Source organism: Helianthus annuus, chromosome 7 (assembly GCF_002127325.2).
Source record: "Helianthus annuus cultivar XRQ/B chromosome 7, HanXRQr2.0-SUNRISE, whole genome shotgun sequence".
NCBI lineage: Eukaryota > Viridiplantae > Streptophyta > Magnoliopsida > Asterales > Asteraceae > Helianthus > Helianthus annuus.
In genome coordinates this window covers 15,194,081-15,216,426 of record NC_035439.2, presented here as the reverse complement: position 1 = coordinate 15,216,426, position 22,346 = coordinate 15,194,081, and the positions used below count along the sequence as shown (strand labels likewise).

Below are 22,346 nucleotides of genomic sequence, written 5' to 3'. Positions count from 1 at the left end.
ATAATAATAAACCCAAAGTGTTTGAAAGTACCTTCAAAAGAACTAAATCTAATAAACTTTAATGCTTTTATAATGTCAAATATTGGTTTCGAAAACTACTTAAAAGACTCAAACGGTAAAACAAAAGTTGTCGATGTAGCTACTATCTATAGTTGGATTGTGGATCGACCATATATCCAATATATCGTTTTTATGTGTTATCTTTTCTCACTAGTTAAACATATATTCATCCAACATTTGACCTAACCTCTTGCTCAGCTAAATAAGGATCTCCGCCTCCTAAAACACTTTTCAAATTAAGAGAAATATCAAGTTTTAAACAATGGAAGAGGTGCTTGTAAGGCTTATTATAACATCAATATTTAAACATTAATATTTATTTGATAGGGGCGATTTCTCTAAGGATTAAAAAGAATTTGTAAGGGTGATTGCAAACATTGAATTGCCACAAAAATAGGGACATAAGTGATTCTCAGTTTCTTCTTTTTGGAAGAAGTTGCATGCAAAATTTTAGTGAAAGATGAGGTGAGGGAAATATAACCATAAAACTCTATTTATATATTTTAGAGTTAAATGCCATTTTAGTTCCTGTGGTTTGGGCTATTTTGACAGTTTAGTTTAAAGATTTCATTTTTCGTCTGTGGTTTCAAAAAGGTTTCACCGTTGCCATTTTAGTCTACTGGGTTAACTTCATTAACTATTTCTGTTAACGAGAAAGGCAAATCGGTCATTTTATATGACTGAATTGCCTTTCTAGTTCACTTAATTACATATAAAATGACCGAATTGCTCTTTTCGTTAATAGAAAAAATGGATGAAGTTAACTAGTGGACTAAAATTGCAACGGTGAAACTTTTTTGGACCTATAGGCGAAAAATGAAACATTTGGACTAAACTGGTAAAATGGCCCAAATCATAAACCATAAGGATGAAAATGACATTTAACTCTATATTTTATATAACCCGTTAAATTCATGTACAATTAGTTTAATTATTCTTATTATTCACAGTGTTCGTTCTATAAATAATCATTTTACAGCTAAATACCGTGAAAGTTATATAAACATTTTAAACGTAGTGCTACTTAAATACAATTAAAAACCGTGAAAGTTATATAAACATTTAAATGTAGTGCTACTTAAATATAATTAATAAAGGGTTAATTTATTCTACGAACGCTCTTAAAAATAAGAAATGTACAATGATGCATTGGATCGTATAAGATGATACAATGTCGAACAAAATATAAAACAGTGCCAAAAAAATTAACACAATATCGAGGAAAAATACACAATGAGTCGCAAAAAAGACACAATGATGCAAATATAGAAAAGACACAACAATAAAAGATACAATGATACAAAAATCCTAAAATCTACCACCTATAAAACCAAAAGTGAAAACCTAAAATCCACGTCGTAAAGTTCGATGAGACGGCTCCAATACCATTTGAATGAGGTCAATCAAAGTCTGTTTGATACCTACCCTTTGTTCGACTTCTTATTTTTAGAAGACTTTATATTTAATCATAAATCAATTAATAAAAAGAAAGAGGATAAATTATACGGTTATATAACATATCATATTTATATTATTTTAAAGAGAAAGGTCGGTGGCTGTCACATCAAAGCCACCGACCTATTCTTTTATATATATATTATAGTGACCTGAAAGTTGGTAACAAAATGAGAGTTGGATTAATTGGTTAGGTCTTTGTTGTTGTAACACACGGACCTAGGTACGATTCTCTTCCACTACATTTTCTGTGATATATTTTTTTTTTCATTTAGTAGTGTCTCAATATTTTTTCCTTTTTCTATTTCATTGTTTTTTTTTATTTAGAAGGTGTTCTCAACCTTTGTCCCTTTTCTATTTTCTTTTATTTTCGTTTTGTTTCTTTATTTTTTCTTTTCCTGTATACATTTATTTATTTATCTTTTCTTTCCTATACATTTATTTATTTATCTTTTCTTTCCTTTTCCTGTATACATTTGTTTATTTATCTTTTCTTTTCCTGTATACATGCAGATAATAAATATATCTACCTATGAATGAATATAGATGAATATATGTAGGTATGTATGTAGATGTTTCTATTCCATTGTTTTTTTATTCAGAAGGTGTTCTCAACCTTTGTCCCTTTTCTATTTTCTTTTATTTTCGTTTTGTTTCTTTATTTTTTCTTTTCCTGTATACATTTGTTTATTTATCTTTTCTTTTCCTGTATACATGCAGATAATAAATATATCTACCTATGAATGAATATCGATGAATATATGTAGGTATGTATGTAGATGTTTGTTTTCCGTGTACGACTATCCACTTTCTAATCCGTATTTTAATTATTTAGCTTAAAAGAAAAAGAAACTATATTTTCACATGGTTATTTTTAAGTACGTATCGTTATAAGTTCACGTTTCGACGTAACTTTTCTCACGGATTTTTTTTCGGAAACAAGTCGGGTCAATATAATGTGATTCATGTTTATTTTTATGGGTGGCAATAAATTCATGTTTCAGTGTAAACGATATAAATTCACGTTTCGACATAACTTTTTCCGGAAACAAGTCTGGTTAAGTATAATACGTTTTCATGCTTATTTTTGCATACGATTTTGGTTGGTCTATGTTTTGACATAAATTATGCTTGGAAACGAGTCTGGACTCTGGTCATTCGACAGTATAAATTCGAGTCACTGATTGTTGATGCTGCTAGGTCTTGATTCAAATATTAGGATGATTAGGATGATGTAGTGGTTATGTGGAACCCTCACTAAACGAACCAACCCGGGTTCAGTTCTGTTTCTTTTGTAACTACAATGCTTATATAGGTTACACTGAGTTAGATAGGATACGTCGAAACACACGTTTTCATATGACAACGCATCACATAACGTGTCGTTAGCTATAAACAACTAAGTCATTGCCGCCGCAACGCGCGGCCTATGGCAAGAATCTAGTTATTAATATATGTATAGATTTTATGATGTTATTGGAGTTTCTGTATAAAGATAATTATGTATACGGTATTACGGTTAGGCCAGGGGGTGTGGTATAACACTCCTGACCACATCACCACTTTTAGCGTCCTTAAGCGCCCCGAAGCCACCCCCTGGGCGCTAAGGGGGGGGGGGCATAGCACCTTCGCCAGCCCAGTAACGCGCGTTAATGCGCTTTGTTCGAGAATTTTGGTCAATATGACCGTTGGGCAACGGTCTTTTATAAAAAACCTAATAAATATCTAATATATATATATATATATATATATATATACACACACATATATATTTACACAAACCAATCACAAACTAAAACACACATCAATCATTAAAACACCAACATTATCTCCAATCATTTTTAATACAAAAAATGTCATCCCACTCTTTATCCGATTCGTCTAGCTCTTCATCTGACGGTATTGTCGACGATATGCTTATCGCAATGACGTAGGAGGCGATTAAGTATTTACGAGAAGATGCCCAATCGTCTACAACACGTACCAGACAAGCGCCTCTTGAACGAGATCGGTTAGGTGCTCATGAACAGTTAATGTGCGATTATTTTGGTGAAAATCCGTTGAATGACGATGCACAGTTTAGGCGTCGGTTTCGTATGAGCCGTCGTCTTTTCATAAGAACTTCTGATGATCTTACGGCCCAATATCCATTTTTCACTCAAAGAGAAAGTGCTAATCGCAAAATTGGTTTATCTGAAATACAAAAGTGTACTGCCACAATTCGGCAACTTGCGTACGGGACAACGAGTGATCCGTGGGATGAATATTTAAGGATGTCGGCTAGAAGTTGTCGTGACTGTCTTGAAAATTTCTTTGAATGTATTATTATTATTATTATTATTATTATTATTATTATTATTATTATTATTATTATTATTATTATTATTATTACTGTTATTGTTATTATTTATAGTTTATTAACACTATTATATTAGGTGTTGACTTTCTTTACGGGAGACGATATTTGAGGATGCCGACTGCTATCGACGTTCCACTTTTATACGAGGCCCATCAGCGGATACACGGGTTTCCCGGGATGTTGGGTAGTCTTGATTGCACGCACTAGGAGCGGGCGACATGTCCAACCGCTTGGAAAGGGCAATACCATCGTGGTGACCGCAAGGGTCCTACCATAATATTACAAGCGGTCGCTTCTCAAGATTTATGGATGTGGCATGCGTACTTTGGCATGGTCGGTGTGAACAATGACATCACTGTTTTACAATCTTCGGGTCTTTTCGACGAAGTCATAGATGGTGTTGCACCAAATACTTCATTATATGCAAACGACGTGGAGTACAAGTATGGGTACTATCTTGTCGACGGTATTTATCCGAAGTCGACGATGTTGGTGAAAACTCTTTCGTGTCCAGATGACGAGAAAAGATTGTATTACAAGAAGAAACACGAGTCGAAAAGAAAAGATGTCGAGCAGGCTTTCAGTCTATTAAAAAAGAGATGGTCTATCATTGCCCAGCCATCGAGGATACTTGAAAATAGTAAAATGAGAAACATCATGTATACATGCATCATCTTGCATAACATGATATTAGAGGACTCGGATAGAGCGTTTTGTGGAGAAAGTTATGATGAATGTAACCAACCGACGAACCCGCTACTCACATACGCTCGAAAAGAAGTTGTCCGAGTGAGTATACGTGACAGGGACACACCTTAACCTTTGAGCTGATCTAACCGAGCACCTATGTGTAACAATCCTCAAGAAAACCGACACCCTCAATTATTTTTCCGACACCCTAAAAATATTTAAAATGTCCTAATATGTCTTTAAATACATCCCGTATGTGAAAACCGAGCCTAAAATACAATATAGCATAAAAAAAATAAAATAAAAATCAGAATATTAAGTTGAGGCGGGCCGCGTAACCCCACCTCAACCTTCATGCGGGCCGTGTGAGACCAAGATGTGGCGCAGCCCGGTGTGGCCACGTGGCCTAACACCCGGCGGACCTACATGCTGACCCCGCTAAGCTACTCGTAGACCAAGGGTTGACGCAGGCCGCGTAAGGCTTTGCCGTATCTTACGCGGGCCGCGAGAGAGTCAGGATCAGCACCTATAAATAGAATGCAACGGATCTCAGTTGAATTCGTTCATTTCTTTCTTTCTTAAGCAAATTTCTGAATAGTGGGCATTATACCCGAGTCTAATTCCTCCCTAAATAGTGAGGTTCAGATACGATGTAAGTATTATAACCCCTGGAGACGTATTGGATACTCTGCCCGATTGATCTAGGGTTCCGTAACGGCTGTCGTGGTTCTGCCTGACGTAGTCGTTGGAATGCCGTCTCAGGGAGGGTATTACTAATGTTGAATTGGGTTATTATACTAACACGGGTGCATTTGTGTAATTTATAGATTATTCCCAGGAAATCCTTACTAAAAACCCTAAGACAGCAATGTGAGTAATCCTCTTTTTGTTAAATGTTTTTACAAAACCTTAAATACCTTTCCATGCGAATAACAATTATTGAGTATTTGTAAGAATACAATTATCGTGGGTATGTTGGGGTTTTGTATACAAAATTTGTTACCACCTGGTCAAGGAGTAACATTTCCACAAGTCAGGTCTGACAGTACCAACAGGTGATAATTGGTATAACTTGGAAACAAATGTAATTGCGAGATCGCCCTCAATACTGTACACTGTGAAATGGTTTTACTTAGACTTGATTAAACTGAGATTCACTCACCAGTATTTTCCACTGACAAAATGTTTTTTTAAAACGCGTTTCAGGTAACAAAATGTGAAAGCCAAATAGAAGCCAGCTGGACAGCACTGAAGACTTGGAAAAGTGGCAATAAAGTTACCTAATAATAAAATAGATGTTTTTGTTAAATAAATAGGATTTATTCCTATAAAAGTGTGTATACTGAAAACTTGGGTTTTACCCATGTGTTTAATGTTATAAAATGTGGTGGTTTACTCTGATAAAATATTTCCTAACTACGGTCCTGATGAAAATTTCCGCTGCCAAATTAGACAATAACGTGATACCACCTAAACTGGCTCGCGGCCGCCCGTTCACGGGGATTAGGGTTCGGGGGTTGCGACAGAAGGTGTATCAGAGCTATGCCACTGCTTCAGCCACAGAAGTGTTCTGCTGACATTAAAACTCAAAGTGTTAGGAAATAAATAACGGAAATACGTATATAATTGTATTTTCTTGTTATGTGTTATCTGACTATTTGTTAGTTTACAGTATGAGCGACCAAGGACCATCTGACACGTATCGTCAATTGTCTGGTTCGCCTAGCAGCGAAGGTGCCTCTTCTCAGCCTGCCCTCTCGGGGTACTCTGCTGATACAGAAGAAGGAATATTCGTATTTAATGTAACAACTGGCAAATAACTGGTAATTCCGTACAATCTAATCACTATTTATATTTCTAAATCTCATGCATTTAGCGTAATTTAATTTCGTAACTGTGTCGTATACTGGATAACAGTGTTAGGACAAGAAATCAAAGCTAAAACATATGTTGGTTTTAGTCGTAAGGCGAAACCAAACAAACAATGTCCTAAAAGTGTTGGTAAAAAGTGTTGCGCGCACTATTCACGGTTACACTATTCATGCCAGCAAACCGTGAAATCAGATCAAAACACTGAAAAACGACACTCGGATAACATAACTGAGTCCACTTATATAAGAAAACATTATTATGAAAACACATCTTTCAAATAAACAAGACTTTCCGGTATAACGCCCTAATATCAAAAAGGTCTATTTCGGCTAAAAATATAGCACTTTTAACTTGTCCGAACCTATAACAAAGCATTTCCGGGACTTCGGAATAATGTCAATTGATGAAAAACATACTAAAACAATAGGATGATATCAACGGAATGTTCATAATCACAAGTTTCCGGTATTACATCGCTATGCACTAAACTAGTCCGTTAGTGAACCGACGAGCTAGTAAGCAATATTTCCGTCATCGTAGCAACCAAATGGAAACTCTAGTGAACTAGTTAAGCTAAATTTGGGACTCGGAATCACTTCATACAACTTTCGGATGCAAGAAAACAACTTACGGAAATCCTTATCGGTACGACATAAAAGCATCGTAGGTGAACCGGCGCTTAACCGGGAACCATTTAAACTAGTTAAACACTATATTAACTAGTCCAGTGAACTAGTTAATGATAATTAAAGTCCTAATCCCTAATTACCCCTTAATGGTGTAATTAACCCCTAATCACCATGCTTTATATAATCACCAAAATATCTAATAAATTTAGATATTTTATAAAAAAATTACACTTTACCCCCCCCTTTATAAGATCGGTCAAAGTGGGTCCCACCCACTAGATTTTTTTGTTGAAAATTTAGATTACATGTATGGGGGAAATATATGGAGTATGGCCATGAAATTATATGTTGGAAGACATGAGGCATCACCTACCATTCTCATATCTATTCACAACATTTCTCAAACACAAAAAAACTAGCTTCTTTGGTCTCGGCTCAAAGAAGAGCACAAACACCCACAATTTTCAACCAATAATCACCACATTCTAGCCTAAATCAATACATTTTGAGATTATCTAAGCATGGGTTAAGCATGGAGCTTCATTAAGGATCTTCTTGGAGCTTAATATTTTTCTTATTTTCTTATTTTGGCTTGTGCAATATTGTAAGTCTTCTAATCACCATTTTTAAGCTTCATATTACTAGTAGATTTTGGAAGTACAAGTTGATCATCAAAAAGATTAATAAAAATCACACCAAAAACCCTAACCCCAAAGCTAATAAACACTAAATATAACTATATTATGTGTTGATTTATTAGATTGTGATAGCTAGTTAGTATAATTTATGTTGATTATGTTAAAGTAAGTTGTTTTAAGTGGGTGATCTTTTTATGATTAATAATATAAATGATGATTTAAACATGGTAATGTTTAAATCTAAACAAGATCATCAACCTCTTGTTCCATGAACTTTACTACAACTTAAAAATAATTTATTACACATAAGTGACTTTTATAAAGAATAACCACCATGATTCTTATTATGATCATCCTAAAAGTTTACTAAACAAAGTGGTTTAAAGAGGAGATTTTAATTAGAAAATATAATGAAAATGGTGTCATTAAGGTCCTAACAAATATGTGAAGATTTCATTATTTTTAACCAAGTTGTTAAAAATATACTTATAAAAGTTTATGGAAATAAAGAAGAAAAGAGCATGAATCATGCATGTAAAGTTGGTGTAATGAAACTTGATTTGGAAATTGATTATGATTATGGGTTTAAATGCGTTTTGAAAACGTGGGAAACGTCATAGTTTAGGGGAAACTATGGCGAATTTTTCTAAAAATCCAATCGTGCTTAAAAATGGGATTAAAGGGGGATTAACAATGTTAAACGCGATTAGTGGTCTTAAACGTCATTATGGAAACTTTGATGAGAATATTTAAGTCTTAAATATTCAAGAGTTCTTATGAACTCAAACTTATATTTTTACAAAAATAAATGGGTAAAAATATAACAATGTGTAAATATAATTTTTGGTAAGAAAAAATATATATTTTCGGAAACTTGCTAAGTGCTTGCAATGTGTGCTATGTCTGTGTTTGTATTAGATACCTATAGGGTGATCAAAATAAATACACGTACATGTTCCTACATGGTCCAAGAAATGCTAGTAAAATCAAATCGGACAATTAAATAAAATGCCCGAAATGGAAATACATAACACTTGATGACGACAATTTGGGCGTATCGACATCATAAACAAGTTACTACAATGTCGAGTCTAAAAATAACATATTTTTAGACACTAAAGCGAACGCATAACTAAGTGGTCAAAAACAAGAATCCGGAAAGTCGAAAACTATAAAAATTACCAAGTATTTTTCATGTGAAAAACGAACTTATTAAGTTACATGCTTGGTGAATTTTTGGTAAGAATTGCAAGAGTATATTTAATGGACTCACTAGGATTAGATTTGGGCTAGACCCAAATTACTAAAACTAGGGCTAGGCCCAATGACATTAAAAACTAGGGCTAGGCCCAATGACATTAAAAACTAGGGCTAGGCCCAATGACATTAAAAACTAGGGCTAGGCCCAATGACAGTAAAACTAGGGCTAGGCCCAATGGCATTAAAAACTAGGGCTAGGCCCAATAACAAGAAAACTAGGGCTAGGCCCAATGACATTAAAAACTAGGGCTAGGCCCAGTAACAAGAAAACTAGGGCTAGGCCCAATAACAATGAAACGTGGGATAAGCCCAATGAAATAGGTTCGAAGCCGTTCGCATATAATTCAATACGTATAGAATACATGAATACACATATCAATCGAGCGAGTAAACTATCAATGCTCTAAAATACAAAGTTGTTACAAAGATGACAAACAAGAACATAATAAAGAATTCAAGATGAACAACTTGTACGAGGTCCGAAAGACCTAGTGTCTAACGAGATTAGTACACATGTAGGTTACTGACATGTACGGACTCTCACTTCGATATCATATTACACGAAACGCAAATTTGTGAGTTCATGTCCCTCCTTTCACTGTTTTCAATGTTTTGTTTTCAAAAACATCGAGGGGAAATACATGCTAAAACTATTGGTATGTTAGTTACGGAGTAGATGACACGATCAATGTGCATAAGTAGGGAAACTACATTAGTAACCATTAATCACTTAGTGACCAAGGTGCAAAAGGTGTAGATCTATTGGGCTTGAGGCACGCCCCACTCCTGGTTGGTATACCCTGGAGTGCTTTTGTGATCCCAATGATGACAAAGTGTTCTCGGTTTGGTTATTTGCTTATTGTACATTATGTCAGGGGGCTCGCTACCCACTGATAGATCCTTAACAGACTCCATGAATGAATCAGAACATACCATGATTACAAGATAACATCTATGAGATTTCACATGATAACAAATACTGCATGAACTCGCTCAACTTTTTGTTGACTTTTTAAAACTACATGTCTTTCAGGAAACAGGTCTTGAGCCGGTGATTCACTATGGGATTCGGGAAAACAAATGACAACGATGGCCACTTTTGGAGGGTTTGTCTTTTATATCCTAACTTCGTATGGGTATATAGGGGACAAAACCTCATTATGTTTTATGTCAAAAACTAACTTTTGTTATGTGTAAATAACTTAGAACTATGCTATGTCAAACGTTGTTGAAACTTGGAAACTATGTTGAAAACTTGGAATCTTTTGTTGAAAACTATATATCTATGGCATCGTTGTTGGTTCATGTTGTTAACACATTTGGATGCAATGATTACCTTTCTTACGTCACACACAATACGCTTCCGCTACTAGCAGGGTGTGACATTTAAGGCTCAATCTGAAGAGCCATTTCCTCAGAAAAAGAGGGGATGGTTCAGTAGGGGAGCGCACGAGCGTAGGAAGCGTATGAAAAAGTTACAAGACCAGAGAGCACTAGCCGCAGCAAAGAGAGAAACCGATGCATAAGCCCAGGATATGCTTAATAGGGGTATAGCCAATATCCATATTTTAGCAACCACTGCAGCTGACCCAAACCTGGAGCAAATGCTAGCACCCCAACCACAACCACCAATTCCTGATCAACCCATGGAAATAGAAAACCTTGGAAATTAAGTAGAAATGCATGATTTCAACCCGGAGGAGATACCTAGGGTACTTGCACCAAATCCCCTAGACCCAAATTATGATCCCTGGTGGGATGATGTTAGGGACTATGTGCAACGCTACCCGATTCACGAAGATGTGCCAATGTCCAACCTAGGAACCTATCCAGGGTTAGATACTCTAGATCCCTATTTTAATAACGATGCATACATTAGAGAGATCTTAGAAAATCCTTATCCATACCAGGCTCCTATACCTCCATACCAGGAACCCGCACCCCAGATTCCGAACCCAGTCCTAGAACCTGCACCCCCAATGAGTGCAGAAAACGTACAAGAACTTAGGACTTTCGGTGAGGAAATTTTAGAAAGCAGCGAGAGAATGCGACATGTGGGAGAGCGTCTCGTATGGAAATACGATGAACGCAATATGGATTTTTGGATGAATCCATATCCCTGAATCAATGATGGAAACAGTAGAAATAATAATAATATATGTGTGTATGTGAAAAAAAAAAAAAACTACGGATGCCTATTACTAGTAGTGTAGTTTTAAATTTCAGTCGGTATTGTAATTTTTATTTCAGTACTGGTGTGTAATAGATGCATACTATATGAATAAAGTAAGTCGCAATGATCGACGCTTTTGACCAAAGGTGTGTGACATGTGATTAGCTATATTCAAATATTATTGGTGATATTAATATTTGGTAAATGTTTAAAACTAGTTGACGTGAACCCGCGCGTTGCGGCGGGATTGTTAAATCAATCAAAATATAAATGTTAAAATACTAACCACGCACGTGTGTTGTAGACCGTTACGTAAAGTTTTATTTTATCAAAAAGATAACCAATAACATTGGTTCATTATGCTACGGACACTCGCTACAACCTATATGTCCAAAATGGTTTATATTGATCGAGAACAATAAATATTAATGGCATTACCAGTTGTTTTTTCTCTCTCATATTATAAAAATATTTAAAGTTTATATGAGTTAAAAATACACAATAAATATTTATGTTTCCTAAAGTTATTCTAGTATAAATATATAAAAAATAGCAATTATTAAAATTTTCCTTTATTCATTTTTATGGTAAAACATTTTTGTTTTTTACACACTCAATTAACTTGGTGGGTGAGAAAAATGTATATAATATTTTAGCGGGTATTCAAGAAATCTATACATATAATATTTTATAAAAGGATGGTAAAAAGTGGGTGAATGATATCATCAGATACCAGCAAAGCAAACCAAACATATACCATTACTTAAAATGAAAACTCACATGGCGGTGGTTCCAATTTCTTCTATATACTCAAAACAGAAACCCCTAAAAAATGGCACAAAGGAATCAGAGGAAAAATCGTTAACACAGTAGCACACCAATTCCACCACAACCACCTTGCAACCGCCACCACAACACCACCACCACAACACCACCACCATAGAACCGCCACCAAAGACGCCCAATTTTTGTAACCAAATATCTTTTTAAACCCTAAACTCTTCGTTACCCATCATCGACCATGTTGTTCTTGTCCCCGCGTTGGCGCATTTGGTGGCGGAGAATTAGTTTTGAATATGTTCGGTGATAAGAGATAACATGGCGGGAGATATTTGGTGGCGGTGGCCGGTGGAGTTTATATAGGGCGTGAAAGGGTGGCAAACGACGGGGGAATCGGTGGTCGGGAGAGACGCATTGGTTTGGTTATTTTTGTCGAACGGCACGTCGATTTGACTATATATCAACCGTAAAGTTATGAAGTTATATGATTATATGAATGTTGTTGCCGGTTCTGTGTTACGGTGCGTACACCACCGAAAGAATCTGAGAATAAAAACAGTGTTTTTTTTTGTCGAATTGGTGTACGCTTAATGGTTAGATGGTTAGAATGTGGTCTGGATATTAATGTTTTTAATAGTCGCGCTGGGTTGTGGACGGAAGTCATGGAACGATTTATATTTTTGTTTTTTTTGTTTTAATCAATAATGTGTCAGGTCTATTAATTTTGTGGTTAATTTTGAAAAGGTGCGTCTATTTATTTTATGGTCGTGTCTCAAATTAACATTTTGTTTAGAATAGAAATGTCTTTTTGGTTCTTGTCAAACCTTTTCATTGCTTTTTGTATAAGAGATGGTGGTTAATTTTGAAAAGGTGCGTCTATTAATATTAGTATTTTGTTTGGAATAGACACGCCTTTTCATTTCTTGTCAAACCTTTTCATTGTTTTTTATATAAGAAATAACGGTTAATTTTGAAAAGGTGCGTCTATTAATTTTAGTATTTTGTTTAGAATAGACACGCCTTTTCATTTCTTGTCAAACCTTTTCGTTGCTTTTTGTATAAGAGATATAATTCAGATGGATAACAAAGTGAATCAGGAAAACCAGAATGATAATATTCAGAACGACAACCACTCGAATAATGATAATCTGAATAACGAGAATCCGAACAACAATAACAACGGAAATTGATGTGCGTTAGGTGTAATATAATTTAGATGTATATTTTAAGCCCTTTTTACACTTTTAGCCAAGTTTTAAATTTATAAAACACGATATTTACTAACACTAAACACACATATGGGCAAGTGCACCCATCGTGGACGTAGTATAGTGTTGGTAAGATACCGAGGTCGTCCAAGGACACAAGAGCTTTTAGTACCGGTTTATCCTCAACGTCTAATCAAATCAGAAAGTTAGAAAAGGTTTTTAAACTAAGAAAATAAAAACTAACTAAATGCTGAAAAATAAAAAAAAATAAAAACAGATAGACAAGATGAATCACTTGGATCCGACTCGTGTATTAGTATAACCTTTGATTATTTTCGCACTTTTGCACTTGTTTAAGAGATTATCTTAGTTATTGTAGTAGGCCCCTCTTTTGAAGGCGACGTTACCCTCAACCCAGTAGTTTGAGTCAGCAAGGATACAATCCTAAAGGGTTGGATTATTGGAAGATAATGAATTAAGTTATTAATGCAAATTATGGTAGGCCCCGCTTTTGGCGGTGACGTTACCCTCGGCTAAGTAGTCTGAGTCAGCAGGGATGCAGTCCTAAATAGCCGGGTTATAGTATTAATAGTAGTTAACTTATGAGGGGGTCAAAGAGTTTGGATCCCCGCCATCCAATACCTATGGGCATTGAAGGAGATCCTACTAAATTTGACCCAGGTCCCTTGCAGGACCTCTAAACGCTGAACAAGGGCAAGACCCTTACCAAACCGTTCCCTTAACCCCCGACCAGGTAGCCAACATACCTCCATATAGACCGTGGAGATATGAATGGTGAAAATCTTTTATTTTATATAGACAGTAAAATAATGCCAAGACACCACGGACAAATGATAAGGAAAGATCACCTTCAACATAAGTAACTAGTTATTAAAGTCATTAATATAAAACCAAATAAAAAGTGCAAAAGATTAAAAATAAAAAGTATTATACTAAACACTTGTCTTCACCAAGTGATGTAAGAGACTTAGGCAAACATGGCCTTGATTGTCAAGAACTCTTACGATCAATCTTGGATCCCGAGACAACTCACACACTCTATGATGGACAATGGATGATGGTGGTGGATGATGGTGTTATGGTGGTGGTGGGTGGTGGATGAAGTGTGAGAGAGGTGGTGTGCCAAGGGATGAGTTGAAATGAAGCCAAACACTCCTATTTATAGGCTGAACAGAAGGCTGGGCACGGCCCCGTGTCCGCTGGACACGCCGCCGTGCCCGTCTGACACTCTCTCTCTCTTCATTAATTGTAATTCGCAATTACAATTAATGCGCCTGCTGTACTTTCGCCATGCCCCCGTGCTCACTGGACACGGCCCCGTGGTGGGCAATAGAAGCTTCTATAGGTTTGTCTTTTCTGCTGCTTCTTGGGCACGGCCCCGTGCTGGCTGAGCACGGGGCGTGTTCAGTCTTCTGACTTCTCTTTTCTGCTTGGGAGGATGCCGTTGAGGGGTCGGGCAATCCACTTTTGTTCCTTTTCTTGTATTTATGTTAGATTTAGCTGTCTTTTTGCTTCTTTTGTGAATTTGAGCTCATTTCATCCTGAAAATACAAAAGGAAGACAAAAACACTCTTTTTCCAACATTAGTACTTAAAAAGGGTTAGTTTTATGCCTCAATTGATGTAATTTATATGTTGCATTTTACACACATCAAATACCCCCACACTTGAACTTTTGCTTGTCCTCAAGCAAAACTCTTTAATATGTGGCTTACACTCACAAATGGAATGGGTAGAAGAGAAGATTTTTGGCTTGTTGTAGAGTGTCGGGAATCCAAGATCTTTTTGGTTTTATTTTTATTTATTTACAATCCTATTCGTTATGATTTATTTAGAACGTTTCATAAGAGAAATTACTTATTTGGGCATAGCATGCCTTTTTAAAATTTCATTTATATACAAGTTCTCATACCTCACGGGGGATCACTCAACACTCGGCCGAAGGTGTATTTTTAGTGAATCACTCGAGAGCGGCATGGAACTTATTCCTACCATAAGCTTGCCAAGCAATCAATCCTTCTCCTTTTTAACTATATACCTTTGTAAATATCAAGAGGGCTTTTTGGGTGAAGGGTTAGGCTTGGGCTAAAGGTGGGTGGTTAGGTTAGTGGTTAGTAAAAAGGGCGAAAAAGCGTTAAAAGTGTCGGTTTTCGTAAAACACTTTGTTTTATTGACTTTTTATTTCGAAGTATTTCCCCAAACAAGCTTTTTGTTTTAATAGCTTTGTTTGTTTATTTCTAACTTCATCATTTTTTTAGTCACACGAAAAACCGAGCTTGTTACTAAAATAAAGGGTGAAAATAAAAAGGGTTTTTGGTGGGTAAAAAGGGTTTTAGGGTAAAGAAATGAAAGGTTTAGGCTCAAAGGGGTTAACTAGGGGGATTTTGGGTAGGTGGTAAAAAATTGAAAAATAATGGTGTAGAAAAAAAATGGTTAGTCCTAATGCCTCCATCATTTACTTACTTGGGTTTAAGTTGGTAAGGACTGGGAATGAATCGTCGTGGCAAGTTCTAGAGTCGTAAGAACCAAGCGGCTATTCACACAAGAAACGAAAAATGAGCATTTAGTCTTAAAGGTGTAAATTTGTATGCTCAATAAAGGCTTAAAACTCACTTTTGTGGGAATGGGTTTTTATGTGATCAAGTATATATAATCAAATTTTAACTAAGTTTGTCATGCCGTTTCATAATTTTCTTATGTTGGTTCTTGTTATCACGACGCTCTCGGTTGTAAAATTGTAAAAATATAACCTTATTAATCTTAGGATTCCAAACTTAAACTTTAGACAAGTAAAAAAATGAAAATTTTTGAAAAAAATTGGGGTGTTTAGCGGTTCCAATAGAGTTTTGTGTAAGGCTTGTTATTAGGACTTGCAAAATTTTAAGGTTTTAGCTTCCCCCCCCCCCCCACACACACACACACACTTAAATTACACATTGTCCTCAATGTGTCCCAAAAATAAATTTTTAGGTTGATTGGATGTGTAATGTGGTGTTAAAAAGCAAAGATTTATGTTACTGGCAGTCTGGACACGGCCCCGTGTCCGCTGGACACGACCCCGTGGTGAACTGCCAGTAACGAGAACTTACAGAAGGCGAACATGGGGGCGTGTTGGTTAGACACGGCTCCGTGTCTGACAAAAATCTGCAGGACAGTAACCAAACAACAGGTCTGGGAGGTGAGCACGGGGGCGTGTCGGCTGAACACGTCCCCGTGTGGACAGTCTGTAAGCCTGAAAAACAGGTTTCTTCCCCCGGTTTCTCAATTTTGGGCCTATAAGTGCTAAGGTCTAGTACTCCAAGCCTTGGTTTGTACCTGTTTCATCACTTAATACCATACCAAGCAACACAAACATCCTACGTTACCATAGTTAATTGTCTTCAAGCATAAAGTAAAAGAAAAGTAAAACGGAAAATAAAAGTAGTCAAGGAAAGTAAATTGTTCAACACTTGGCACGCAGGCCATAAACTGTTCGATAGAAAAAGGTACTTAAACCTGTGGGCTCGCCATCAACCCGCTTCTGTTCCTTCAAACCTCCTACTCCATGTCTTCATCGCTATCATCACCTCCATCCCCATGCCCCGCCATGTACTCCCGGATGCTACCGATATCGTCTTGTATATCGTTGATGTTGCGCTCAATAGCTCCGACCCAGTGGTATGTGTTGTTGGCGAGGTTGTAAGTGTTCCTGGTACACATGAGGTTTTCCTGCAAAAGATCATGTAAGCTTTGAAAGTTAGGAAAACCGCCTCCTTATGAGGAGGATTGACCCAGATCACCATGGGGTTGGTACTGGTAGTGGGGAGGTGGTGCGTGAAGAACTAGGGCCTCCTGTGGATTCCATGCATAGCCTTGTGCTCTTTGGAAGCTCACCGTCCCGTCTTCCGCCTCATAAAGTAAGTTCATGGCTCGGCAAATGTGGTAGTCAACTCGTCCCGACCATGGACTTCTTTCAAAGGACCTCGGAATTCTCGTGAAATGCTTGAAAAGACGGTACACCCACCCCCTGAAGAAGATAGGTGTTGGAGCGCGAGCAAGGCGATTGAGATGCATGTTTCGTAACAGGAGATATAGAACATCGAGAGGCTTCCGGTTGTGGATACAGTGAAGGACAACCAAATCTTTCAACCCTACAACGCCACTACTGTCGTGACGTTGGTTAAGAGAGTAGGTGAGGAGCCTGTGAATGTAGCAGTAGAGCGGGTCCCTCAGCTTAGTACTCTTGGTGCTGCTAGGGTTGTAGATTCCTTCACCGATTTGAGCCCATGCGGCTCGAAGTTCATTTTCATCCAAGTCTCGTAATCCCCCGGTATTTTCCTCATTTCCCGATTCCACTTCCCCGTACAGTCCTATTATAGATCCAAACTGTGCCATGGAGATCGAGTACCTTGTCCCGCCACACCGAAATGCAACCCCTTCATTGTCGAACGGGTCACACCTCGAAGTAAAGGTGAAAGTACTGTAGAACTCCATGGTGCATTGATGCACCGACCGAAGCCGAGTGTTCAATGCAACTGCTAGTGGTCTCGTAACGATGTTGTTGAATCGGTCCAGCTGGTTCACCATGGTTAACAGGTCCGTGCATGCTCGCCTGGGGTACTCCTCGGGTCTTGTTTGAAGTATTTCGTATCTTGCCCTAGCATCGAGCTCGCTTGCATTGAACCTTGTGAACTTAGCCATCTGAAAGAATATACCAAAAATTAGCGCGAAACAATGAGATTTTTAAAGAAACTGCAAACAGTAGGCTGGACACGGCCCCGTGTTCAGCGGGCACGGCCCCGTGTCCAGGCGTCTGTAACCCAAAAACTTCATTTTTCGTCCCGGTCCCGAAAATCTGAAAATTTTTAGCCAAGTAGTTGCGGTTTCCCCCGAAAATGAAACCCTAAGTGTCGTTTTTCCCAAAACAACCCGTTTACCCTTCCAATTTCATCTTTTTCGGTTCAAAAACAAGGGTTTGAGGTTTTAGTGAGAAATCGGACAAACCTATCAACAATTCAAGTTTATTTACTTCCTATCATACTAATCTAAACTACTACTAACAGATTGCATCAAAAATTTGAAGTTCGATCCGTATGAACTTGAAGAACCCTAGATTTTTCCCCAAATTTTTGATGTTTAACTACATGCAAGTAACTAATCTAACTACTAATGATGATAGAATCATACCTTGATGTTGTTAAACGTGGAGGTAACGTCGAAAATCTGCGGAAAATCGCTTGGAACCAGAGCGTTTTTGGCAAAACGGGGCGTGTGGAATGAGGTAACTGTTATGAAAAGAGGGTTTTATCCCGACAGTTGCCTCGACACGGCCCCGTGTCCAGTGGACACGGCCTCGTGCCGAGCAAAAATAATTTTTTTTTGTGCTCGTGTGCATGCCCCTTTTTCCGAAAAATGGTTAGAAGACTTACCGGTTTTTTATGTACACTTGCTTGTTCGTAACATGTCGGGTATGATGTGGATGCCTTTCATTCGTTAACCGTTTGAAGTGAGATCTCCTCTTCTTCATCCTCAATGGATCCTCGGTAGAGTTTTAGCCGTTGGCCATTGACTTTAAATGATATCCCATTTCGAGCTTTAATTTCTACTACACCGTGAGGAAAAACATGGGTGACGGAAAAAGGTCCTGACCACCTAGATTTTAGTTTACCAGGAAATAATCGAAGTCGTGAATTAAACAACAGAACTTGATCTCCTACCCGAAATTCCTTAGACTTAATATATTTATCATGTAAATTTTTCATTCTTTCCTTATAAATTTCGGAGTTAGAGTAAGCATAGTTCCTTAATTCATCTAATTCATTCATTTGACAAAATCGGTTTTTACCGGCAGTTTCTAAGTCTAAGTTTACATTTTTTATTGCCCAGTAGGCTCTGTGAGCTATTTCTACCGGCAAGTGACAGCTTTTTCCATAGACGAGCTTATACGGGGTTGTGCCTATAGTGGTTTTATAAGCAGTTCGAAAGGCCCATAAAGCATCGTCCAATTTGTCAGCCCATTCCTTTTTATTCAATCCTACGGTTTTTTCAAGTATTCGTTTTAAACCTCGGTTAGTCACTTCGGCTTGCCCATTTGTTTGAGGGTGATACGCTGTTGAGACCCGGTGATAGACCCCATACCTTGTTAATATTTTTTCGAGTTGATGATTGCAAAAATGGGTATCTCTATCACTTATCAAAGCTTTTGGTGTTCCAAAACGAGAAAATAATTTTTTCAGAAATTTTACCACTACTCTTCCATCATTTGTTGGAAGAGCTTTGGCCTCTGCCCATTTAGACAAGTAATCGACTGCCACAAGTATATATTTGTTTCCTTTTGACGGTGTGAAAGGTCCCATAAAATCGAGTCCCCACACATCAAAAATTTCACAAACGAGAATGCCGTTTTGAGGCATTTCGTTTTTGGAAGAAATATTACCTGATCTTTGGCAAGCATCACATGCCTTTACAAGGTTTTGTGCATCCTTGTAAATGGTTGGCCAATAAAATCCTGAATCAAATATCTTTCGTGTGGTACTAGCGGCACCATGATGTCCTCCGTATGGACCTTCATGACAATGACGGAGAATTCTTCGTGCTTCATTACCATGGACGCACCTGCGGATGAGCTGGTCGGCACACATTCTGAAAAGATAAGGGTCTTCCCAAAAGTAATGCTTTACATCAGCAAAGAATTTCTTTCTTTGGTGATGTGGCCATCCTTTGGTGACTATACCGCTAGCTAGATAATTAGCAGAGTCGGCATACCATGGTTCTTGTCTACTCTCCATCATCTCCAAGGACTCTGTGGGAAATTTCTCGTTGATTTGCTCGTCCCTGGTCGCCTCCAAAGCTGGGTCTTCTAGGCGTGAAAGGTGATCTGCAGCAGTGTTTTCTGCTCCTCGTTTATCCTTGATTTCGATGTCGAATTCTTGGAGGAGTAGAATCCATCTGATCAAACGGGGTTTTGCGTCTTGTTTCTTGAAGAGGTATCTGATAGCTGCATGATCTGTATAGACTACAGTTTTAGAAAGAACAAGGTAAGAACGGAATTTATCAAAAGCAAATACCACAGCTAGTAATTCTTTTTCTGTAGTTGTGTAATTTTCTTGTGCATCATTAAGCGTTTTACTAGCGTAATAAATTGGGTGGAAATCCTTTTCTTTTCTTTGTCCCAAGACTGCTCCAACGGCAAAGTCACTTGCATCACACATGATTTCGAAAGGAAATTTCCAATCGGGCGCTATCATGATAGGTGCATTGACTAGCATTTCCTTGAAGGTTAGAAATGCTTGATTGCATTCCTTGTCAAAGATGAAAGGCGCATCTTTTTCAAGTAATTTTGTTAGAGGTCTTGAAATTTTTGAAAAGTCTTTGATAAACCTTCTATAAAATCCGGCATGCCCTAAGAAACTTCTGATTGCTCTAACGGAGGATGGTGGAGGTAATCGAGAAATAGTTTCTATTTTTGCTCGATCAACTTCCATACCTTCGCTTGAGATTTTGTGACCGAGTACTATTCCCTCTGTTACCATGAAATGGCATTTTTCCCAGTTAAGGGCGAGGTTAGTTTCCTCACATCGAGATAGCATTCGTTCGAGGTTATCGAGGCATTGGTCATATGAGTCTCCAAAGATAGAAAAGTCGTCCATGAAGACTTCCATTGTCTTTTCTATCATGTCATGGAAAATGGCTACCATACAACGTTGGAATGTTGCAGGTGCATTACATAGACCGAATGGCATGCGTCGATATGCGAAAGTTCCGTAGGGGCATGTGAAAGTTGTTTTCTCTTGGTCTTCTGGTGCTATCGGTATTTGAAAGTGACCTGAAAAACCATCCAAGAAACAATAAAATTTATGACCGGATAGTCGTTCTAACATTTGATCAATGAAGGGCAAAGGAAAGTGTTCTTTCCTTGTTGCTTCATTTAATCGTCTATAGTCTATACAAACTCTCCATCCTGTGACGGTTCTTGTTGGTATTAATTCATTTTTCTCGTTAGTTATTACCGTCATACCTCCTTTCTTTGGGACTACTTGGACGGGACTTACCCATGGACTATCGGAGATAGGATAGATTAGTCCTGCGTCAAGTAGTTTGATGACTTCATTTTTAACCACTTCTTGTACATTGGGATTTACTCTTCGTTGTGGTTGAATTACTGTTTTGTAATCATCATTCATTAAAATTTTGTGCGTGCACATGGAAGGACTTATTCCCTTAATATCTACAAGCTTCCAAGCGATCGCGTTTTTGTGTTTTTTTAGAAGATTAACTAATTTTTCTTTTTCTATGCTACTTAATTTAGAAGAAATAATTACGGGTAAACTACCATCTTTGTCTAGAAAAGCATATTCCAAACCTTTAGGAAGTTCTTTGAGCTCAATGGGTGGGTCTTTGGAAGACGCCTTATTTTGTGGCTCATTTAGATCAAGAACCTTAAAGGTTTGTTCTATGGCGATCTCTTCTTCAACAAAGTGGTCATCCTCTTCAATTGTATCGGGTGGTTCATCTTCATCTTCAATTAGGGGGTCATTATTGCCAAAAGGATATTTCATTGAACGCTCAAGATCTATGCTCCTTTTGAATGCCCCTAACTGAAGAGGTAGATTGTTGAATTTCCGGTTTTTAAAGCTTTATGAGTTCGTACAAAAGGTTTTCCCAAGACTAGAGGGGCGTCATCGAGGATGACAAAGTCGGTTGGGATTACCATTTGATTTGTTTGAACCAAAACATCCTCAACTACACCGATTGATTTTATCACTTTCCGATCGGATAGAAAAATGGGTATTTGAAGTGGAGCAAATTCACTAATACTTAATTTTTCAAAAATGTAGTTAGGCATTATGTTAACACAAAGATCTTTATCAATGGTGATATTACTAATAAATGAATTTTGAAATAAACATGGAACCGGTGTAATGTTAATTTCAAAAGGATCTTCTTTTATTAGCAAGGTTTGATCATTAGTTAACTTAACACTTACCATTTCTTTGATTCTAGGACTAGTGTTTAACTCTTTTAAAAACTTAGCATGAGGAGTTACTAAACAATGATTTTCGAAAGTAGGTGACAAGAGATTAATTTCTTCAAAATTAGACTCTTCTTGAATTTTAACATTATCGGACTCACCTTTTTCGTTGTTTAACTCATGTGTCGGTTTTTCACTTTCTTGTTCTTCCATTTTTACATTTTCAACTATCTCTACATTATTGTTACAATT

At 37.3% G+C, this 22,346-nt stretch overlaps 2 protein-coding genes across 2 annotated transcripts; both read left to right on the top strand.

The window, feature by feature from the left end:
• The first annotated feature begins 3,548 nt into the window (after positions 1 to 3,548).
• On the top strand, positions 3,549 to 4,081 carry LOC110866612. Its single transcript, XM_022115755.1, has 2 exons — positions 3,549 to 3,834; positions 3,951 to 4,081. Exons 1-2 carry the CDS (start codon positions 3,549 to 3,551, stop codon positions 4,079 to 4,081), a joined length of 417 nt encoding a protein of 138 aa, XP_021971447.1.
• Positions 4,082 to 4,183: 102 nt separating this feature from the next.
• LOC110866613 (protein ALP1-like) lies at positions 4,184 to 4,693 on the top strand. Its single transcript, XM_022115756.1, has one exon. The coding sequence runs from the start codon at positions 4,184 to 4,186 to the stop codon at positions 4,691 to 4,693; it is 510 nt and encodes a 169-aa protein (XP_021971448.1).
• The last annotated feature ends 17,653 nt before the right edge of the window (positions 4,694 to 22,346 follow it).